The sequence below is a fragment of the Solanum lycopersicum genome, chromosome 3, assembly GCF_036512215.1.
Source record: "Solanum lycopersicum chromosome 3, SLM_r2.1".
Lineage (NCBI taxonomy): Eukaryota > Viridiplantae > Streptophyta > Magnoliopsida > Solanales > Solanaceae > Solanum > Solanum lycopersicum.
In genome coordinates, this window is record NC_090802.1 from 20,039,372 (window position 1) to 20,048,365 (window position 8,994).

Genomic DNA, 8,994 nt, shown 5'->3' on the forward strand with positions numbered 1-8,994 from the left:
AACAAATACCGGGTGGGATCCCAATAATGTTCGCAATAGTCCAACCAATGGCTCGTTTGAACCTCTTTAACACTTTTACTAGACACTTTTCTTGTTCTACATTCAAATCCAATTCAATAATTACTGGAAAAAGTGTCATCTCTTCCCGAGAATACATACCTCAGATTAGGTGGTAAGCCTTAAGCTCTAATTTTTGGGCCTCCTTAGTAGATTGTTTCATGCATGGAGACTCGCGATGCTTCATACCTAACTCAAATTTCTATGGTTTGAACCAAAATTCACCTCGATAAAGTTCCGCAATCAACGACCCATACTCTTCAATACAATCACTGTCAAAATTCATGATCACTGCTGCTAGTGCCTCAACACTAAGGCGCTCTTGGATTTGTACCTCTGACGTACTCTCAACCCTGTAGGTTATAGCATATACCGTTTGGAGCTCACCACTCTGCTTTATGGACCTAAAAATGTTAAAAGTTGCTTCTTCATTGTTTAATCAAAGCTTCATCTGCCGTTTTTCCATGTCAACCAAGGCGTGACCGGTAGCAAGGAATGACCTCCTAAGAATAATAGGCACCTCAAAGTCAAGAATCACAAAACTGGACAGAAATATAGTCACCTTCACTTACACATCATGGAGTAACCCAATAGGCCTCTTTACCATTCGATCGACCATTAGTAACCGCACCGCAGTAGGCTTTGGGTCACCCAAACCCAATTTCTTGTAAATATAGAGGGGCAGGAGATTTATGCTTGTACCTAGATAACATAGAGCTTTAGCAAAGTGTAACACACCGTTGGTACATGGAACAGTGAAAGAGCCGAAATCTTCTTTATTTTTCACAAGAGCCTTGTAGCAATAGCACTACAATGTTGCATTCTGTCATCATACTCAAAACTTACCGATCTCTTCTTTGTAACCACATCTTTCATAAACTTGGCATACCAGGGCATTTGTTCAAGAACTTCTATCAAAGGGACATTGATGGAAGTTGTTTCAACATAGTAATAAAACGCTGGTATTTACCATCCTCTGTCTTCTTCACCAATCTTTGCGGGAATGGTGGTGGTTGTCTAGGAACAGGGATCACCCTTTGGGGTATCTCTTCATCTTTCACTGCTTTGTCTACCAACTCACCACTAACTTCCATTACCTCATCATTTTTTCTCACCTCATCTTCCACGCCAGACAGCATAGGTGGATCAATGCTTTGCTTACCCCCTCGAGTAGTGACTTCCATGCAATGTCCATCATTTTTCAGATTTTAGACGGTATTTCTAGGAAGAGTATCTGGTTTACATGGGTTCACAGTAGTAGACAATTGGGTCATTTTCATCTCAAAATGCTTGATTGAGATTGCATGTACATCCACTTTTTGCCCAATATTAGCCAAATCACCTCTCAACTCTTTGGTGTGATCATCACTAGCATCAAACCTCCTCATCATCTTTTGCAACATATCTTCAACTCGCACCATACTACCTCCACCATCCCTAGGAGAAACTCCCCGATTTTGAGGCAGAACATAGGGCCTACTTCGATCGTTTCTATTACCATAGTTACCCCGATTGAAGTTGTCGTCACGATTATATTTTCCATCTCAAACATAATGACCCTCTATGTTGTAATTCCCATAGTTACGACCTTGATTTCCTTGAACTTGGCACTAATTTTCTTGATTGGAGCCTTGGGAGTTCGATTGGAAACCCTCCGTCTTCTCATTAACTGCATAAGATTCATAGTAGTAGTCATCCGCTGGCGGTGGCAGTTTAGTTAAATAATTTAATGCATTTACTTTCTCTGCACCCCCAATGACATGTTTTAATACCAACCCGAGCTTAGTTCTCATTTAAGCCATCTCTTCACGAATCTCATCTGCGGCTTGGTTGTGTGTAGCTTACACTGCAAAGGTGTTTCTCCCAGTGTCTGACTTCCTAGTGCTCCAAGCCTTATTGTTGCGAGAGATTTTCTCCAACTTCTCCGCAATCTCTACATATGTTTCACAAAACCCCCCTTTCTTTACTAGTTTTCGGAATGCTAAGAGCTACTCACCGACTCCCCCGGCAATGCCATAAAGTTGTTCAATCTATCTTTGTGGTTGAGCTTTTTTGACACTGGGTAGTACCGTGCTAGGAACACATCCCTCAACTGGTCCAAGTATAGATCGAATTATAGGGCAACTTAGTGAACCATATGTGACTTCTCCCATCAGTGAGAAAGGGAACACCCTTAATATGATAACATCCATGTCTAAGTCTGTCCTCCCTACGCAAATTTTACACACCGACATCAGTTTAGCGATGTGAGTATGTGGATCCTCATATGGTAGCCCCGAAAACAAACCTCTAGCGGTAAGCATCTGCATCAAGGTACTAGTTAGCACGAATGTGTGACCCTATGGTAGAGAAGGTAGTCCAAGAGGCCCATCAGAGTCAGTGATGTCAATGTTGCCCCTATTGAACTCTTGAGGGAATGGGACGATAGATTGACACCTCAAAGCAGCGGTTGGTTGTGAGATTCAAGCAGCGGAGGAAGTTGACGGTTGATCCCATCACTTAGATTAGTGGGATTCTGTTGATCATTCATTCTGCAGAGTGTCCGATTAAGTTCAGGATCGAATGGTATGATTAGTTCTCCTCGGCTCTGTGTACTTGGAATACACTAGATCTAGACCTGAGACAAACAAAAATAAAAGAAAAAAGTAAAATTAGGAAATTGTTGACTAAAATTCAGTAATGATATTTAATTTAATCTAAAAGCCAATTTGCCCGGCAGCAGCGCCAAAATTTGATATGCTCAAATTACACTTCCCTAAAGAAGTATAAGCAGTCGTATGATATACCGTGGTTTCACGGTATTTTTAATTCTTTTTCCTTAAGTTTAGTATGTCCAAAAACCTTTTTGTATTAATTTTAATGTAAGTTTCTCTTTATTTGCAGGAAATCTGTCTAAAAGATGAATGCGGAGGTTTTTGAGCAAGAAGTGCAGAAAAGTACCACCTATGGAGCTTGTGACGGACCGTCGTGCCCGTGACAGTTCGTAGGTGGCATCTTGGTGCAGCTGTTGAAGGAAGATGGGAAAGTCTGACCAAGCGTGGGGTTACAGAATGCGTGACGGACCATCGTAGCCATGACGGTCCGTCCTGCTGTTTCATCATGAATATCAGAGAAGTAGTCCCAGTACCCAAATTCCAAGAGTTCAAGTGTTGTGGATTAGATACCCCCGACGGACCGTTGTGCCTGTGACGATCCGTCATACCTGCTGTCGAGGGTACTGAAGAGAGCACAGAATCAGTTACATGAGTATGGGACGAAGGAGTCCATGACGGCCCGTCATGACCATGATGTCCGTCGTGAGGTCTGTCGACCCAGCCGCGTTTTGATAGATTTCCAGAAAATAGAGTCCTTATTTAATTAGGTTTTATTTTTTTATAAATAGTTAAAAAACCTCGTTTTTTGGGGTTAGACTCTTGATTATTTTTAGACTCATTGTTAGACTCTTAATTATTTTTAGACTCTTTGTTAGACTCTTGGTTATTTGAGCTTCTTTTGTGGATTAGACTTGGTGATTATTGTAATACTTTTGGAGAATCTTCAGTCATCAATTAATTGCATTAATTGATTGTTGGTGATTTTTGTTGATTAATCAAGTGAACTGTTGGATTTTGTTCTTTATCATTGATGTAAGTGCATGAATTCTTATATTACATATTTAAATATTGTGATTATGACTATGGGTAACTAAACTCCATAACTAGGGTTGTGGGAACCATAGGTGAATAATGAGGTAAAACCTAACTAAAATAACAATTCTAGAATAGTGTCTTGCATGTATTGATAATTCTTTCGCTTTGAAGTCTTTTTAACGGATGGCCAACGTTAGAACTTGCCTTAATGCTACTTGCTGGACCAAGGAGGTAGATAATAGGAAAAGAATTATCAACATAGATTTAGTGTATACTATCTAATAGGCTAGTATTGATTGGTACGAGGTAATAACTTAGTCAAATATCGAATACAATGCTTAATATGAGGTAAAGGTAAGGGTTAATATAGCAACACACGTAGCCGGACCAAGGTGCGGAGTGAAATTTTCTAGATGCCGGACCAAGGATTTAGAAATACATAACTTATCACTTTGCATGCAAAATATTAGGAAGGAATTGTTATAGTTAGAATTATCAAGTTATGAACCTGTATGGAACACGTAAACCCTAGTTACTTTTATTAATTGATTAAACTCCAACATTTGAAGCTGTTAGTTGTCTCCTTTTATTTTCATTTATTTAGAAATAGAAAACCCCTCTTTTATCATTTTTGCTTTCCAAGGAAGTAATTGACTGAACAATAGTAATAATAAATTGAAGTTAAGTCTAAACTATTTTCCTCGTGAGAACGATCCAATCTCATTAGTTGGGTTCTTTACTTGCTACGACCGCTTTACTTCTTATTTGAGAAGTAAGTTTGAGCGTATCAAATTTTGGCGCCGCTGCCGGGAAAGTAGCTTTTACATTAACTTAAACTTATTACTATAGTTTAGTTGATATTTTCTTGATTTTACTTTGTTTTATTATTTTTGATTTTTGCAGAAACATCTTCCTTTTATGCCAAATACACAGAGAGGAAGAGAACCCTTGTTTCCCTACGATCACGAATTAGAGCGTACACTACACAACATGAATAGAAACTTGGGAATTAATGATGATGATCCAATCCAGAACATCCCAGCTCCAGTTGATGTTCATGGTCAGTTGTTACCCGATGCTATGGGTGAAAACCATCAGAGAGGACACAATCCCGCTCCGCGGCCCCAAGAATACCACAGAGGCTATGAAAATATAGCAGACTCTGATGGGACACTTGTCTTGCATCCTCTACCACCAGGCCACACCTTTGTGGTAACTAGTAGCCTGATGCGAATGTTCACTGCCAGAGGTTTGTTTTCAGGTCTACCTTCTGAGGATCCACATGCCCATATAGCTAAGGTAAGGGTAGTGTGTAAAAGTTGTGTAGGAAGGCCTGACTTGGACTTGGAAGTAATAGGGCTAAGAGTGTTTCCTCTCTAACTGACAAGAGAGACTATTATTTGGTTCACTGAGCTCCCTTACAACTCAATTTTCACTTGGAATCAACTAAGGGACGTTTTCTTAGCATGATACTACCCGGTTTCCAAGAAACTAAAACACAAAGACAGAGTAAACAACTTTGTGGCACTACCAGGAGAGTCAGTTAGTAGTTCATGGGATAGATTCACCTCGTTTTTTAGAAGCGTCCCAAAGCACCACATAGATGATGAATCACTGAAGGAATACTTCTACCGGGGACAAGATGATAATAATAAAGCGGTGTTGGATACAATAGTGGGTGGTTCTTATGGGGAGTGTCCTTATGCTGAGATTGCTGAAAGTTAGAGAAAATCTCTCGGAACAATAAAGCTTGGAGTACTAGGAAGTCAGATAAAGGGAGAAATACCTTCATAGTGCAGTCCACTCACACCCCGACCACAGATGAGATTCACGAAGAGATGGCTCAGATGAGAAATAAGCTTGGATTGGTATTAAAACATGTCACTGGGGGTGCAGAAAAGATAAATGCAGTTAACTACTTGTCAAAAGCACCGCCACAAAATGATGAGTGCTATTATGAGGAGGATTCCTATGCTGTAAATGAGCAGACGGGGGGTTTCCGACCAAGTGCCCAAGGCTCTAATCAAGAGAATTGGCGCTAAGGTCAAGGGAACCAAGGTCGGATCTATGGTAACCATAACCGTGAGGGTCATTATGTCCGAGATGGAAACTACAACCGCGACAACAACTTCAACAGGGGTATCTATGGTAATAGAAATGATAGGAATGGGCCCTATGTTCCCCCTCAAAATTGTGAAGTTACTCCTAGGGATGGTGGAGGTAGTATGGCGCGAGTTGAGGATATGTTGCACAAAATGATGAGGAGGTTCAATGCTAATGATGATCACATTAAAAAGTTAAGGAGTTATTTAGCGGGTATTGGACAGAAATTCGAGACACATGCAATATCGATTAAGCACATCAAGTTGCAAATGGCCCAATTATCTGCAATTGTGAACACACGGCAATCGGGCACTCCTCCTAGCAACACTGTACAAAATCTGAAAAATGATGCACACTGTATGGAAATCACTACTCGAGGTGGTAAGAAAACCATTGACCCACCTATGCCGTCTAATGAGGAAAAGGTGAGAAAGGATAATGATAAGGGGGTAGAGGGTAGTGGTGAAGTAGAAGATAGCACTGGAAAAGATGTTGAAGTAATTATAAAGGTAATTCCCATGCCTAGACCCCCCCTTTCCTCAGAGATTAGTGAAAAAGACCGAGGATGGTAAATATTGGCGTTTTATAACAATGTTGAAGCAACTTTATATCAATATCCCTTTGGTGGAAGCTCTAGAACATATGCCCGGTTATGCCAAGTTTATGAAAGATCTGGTTACAAAGAAAAGATCGGTCATTTTTAAGGATGATGATAGAATGAAGCATTGTAGTGCTATTGCTACAAGATCTCTCGTACAAAAGAAAGAAGATCCAGGTGCATTCACTACTAGTTGTACACTCGGGTCATTACATTTTGCGAAAGCATTATGTGATCTGGGGGAAAGCATAAATCTCATGACCCTCTCGATTTACAAGAAGTTGGGTTTGGGTGACCCAAAGCCCTTTGCGATGGGGCTATTGATGGCCGATCGAACAATGAAAAGGCCTATAGGGATTCTCCACGATGTGCTAGTAAAAGTGGAGTCATTCATATTTCTGGCAAATTTGGTTATTCTTGATTGTGAAGTCGATTTTGAAGTGCCTATTATTCTTTGGAAAGTTGAAGCGACCTTCAACATTTGTAGGTCCATGAGGCAGAGTGGTGAGCTCCAATCGGTATCTGCCATATCCTACAAAGAAAAGATTAAGAAGAACCATGACCTACAAAGTGAAAAACGAGAGCTTATGATTGGGGATTTGGTGCTTTTATACAATTCTAGGTCGCGTTGGTTTCTGGGCAAGCTCAAGTCCAAATGGACTGGCCCCTACTTGATTACCCAACTACTCCGTCATGGAGCAGTTGAGCTGAAAACCAAGGAGGGTGAGCAGTTTAAGGTAAATGGAGGACGAATGAAACCCTATTTTAGGCATGTCGAGTCGGTGAATGAAGAAAGCAAGGCATACCATCTTGATAAAGAATGAGTAATCAAGTGTCCTCAGTCATGCCGCGACGTTAAATCAGTCACTTGTTAGAAGGCAACCCAATACTTATAGTTTTTCTTTTTAGTAATGGTAGCATTTTCTACCAATGGGTCTAAAATTTGCAGGCACAACACCAGGAAATTTTGCAGAAAATCACTCTACAACAGTCACAGACGGATACCTCGACGAACCGTCATGCACGCGATGGACCGTCGCATGAATCCGTCGTGCTAGGTACGTCTTTCTGTTATTTTCAAAACTAGGGCACACACAACGGAACCAACGATGGACCGTCGCAACTGCGACAGACCGTCATCGGGGACTCTTCGCATCATTAATGAAGCGTACCCGATCCGACCCGGCTGGGGTTTTTTAAAAAATTCTTCACATTTAAAACCCCCACGCCTTTCATTTCACCCATTCCTTCCCTCTTTCTCCCATTTCCCTCCCTTTTCAACTTCCATGTTCATAACCCCCCTCTCTTACAACCGATCATTTTCCTAAGTTCCCTAATTCCTACCATTCACTCTCTACTAGTCGGAGTCTTCCGCTGTGGTTCTTTACTTGATCACCAAGTACCTTCTTCACTTGTTTTTCTCAAATTCTGAGGTATGTATCTCTGATTTCTACCCATTTACATTGCATTTTTGCTTATCAATTAGTATTAACCTATTTCTTAATTATGGGTTCATTCTTTAATACATATTCTGTCTGACTTAGGTTGAGAATCATCAAAATTGCCTTGTTAAAACTCTAGAAATAGGTGCTTTAGCATTGCTAGTTTACTAGGTATTTGGGTTAGACAATTGTAGGTTAAAACACTAACAATTCCATTTGGGTCATAGGGATGAATAAGGCATCCCAGTTCTGTCACTGAATGATAGAACGAGACCCTGATGACGGACTGTCATACCCACAACGGACCGTCATTGGGTCTGTTCCAACATCCCTAACACCCCATTGACCAATTTTCTCCAAGTGTTCACCAACGGACACGTGCGACGGACCGTCATTCCCATGACGGTCCGTCCTGCACAACCGTTCTGGTTGTTAGAGACCCTGTTCCTAAGGGTCTCTCACTTTTTCTAGGTGTCCTCCAACAGACACATGTGATGGACCGTCATTCCCACGATGGTCCGTCTTGCACAACCGTTCTGGTTGTAAGAGACACTGTTCCTAAGGGTCTCTCACTTTTCCTAATTGTCCTCCAACGGACACATGCAACGGACCGTCATTCCCACGATGATCCATCCTGCACATACCGTCATGAAGGCCAGAGACCCTATTCCTAAGGGTCTCTCAATTTTTGTAAGTATCCTTTGACGGACACCTACGACGAACCTTCATACCCTCAACGGTCCGTCCTACATAACCGTCATGACGGTCAGAGACCCCTCTCCTAAGGGTCTCCATTTTTTTAAGTGTTCCACGACGGACATCGACGATGGACGTCATAATCACAATGGTCTATCCTGCATATATCGTCATACTTGTCAGAGACTTTCCTTCAGAGTTCTCCACATAAATATAGTTTAAGTAAGACACGACGCACCCCATGACGGTCTGTCGTACTCATGACGAGATGTCACCTGGTCCATCGTACTCACGACGAGACGTCACCTGGTCCGTCATGTTTTACTGTTACTATAGAAATGTCATTACATCTTAACTCTTTTATTTATTTTATGTCGGCTTGCTTGTTTTGTTTTCTCCTTCTAGTAATAAAGTGATTCTTTACAGGTACTATCTATTATGGCACCAAAACAAAATGAAGTCTGTCTCC

At 41.2% G+C, this 8,994-nt stretch overlaps 1 protein-coding gene across 1 annotated transcript; it reads left to right on the forward strand.

Moving 5' to 3' along the window:
• The first annotated feature begins 6,380 nt into the window (after positions 1–6,380).
• Positions 6,381–7,211, forward strand: LOC138347453 (uncharacterized). The gene has a single exon (XM_069295749.1). It carries the CDS (start codon positions 6,381–6,383, stop codon positions 7,209–7,211), a length of 831 nt encoding a protein of 276 aa, XP_069151850.1.
• Positions 7,212–8,994: the final 1,783 nt, after the last annotated feature.

Coding starts and splice junctions, on each gene's coding strand:
- LOC138347453 (XM_069295749.1), top strand. CDS start 6,381: ATGTTGAAGCAACTTTATATCAATATCCCTTTGGTGGAAGCTCTAGAA.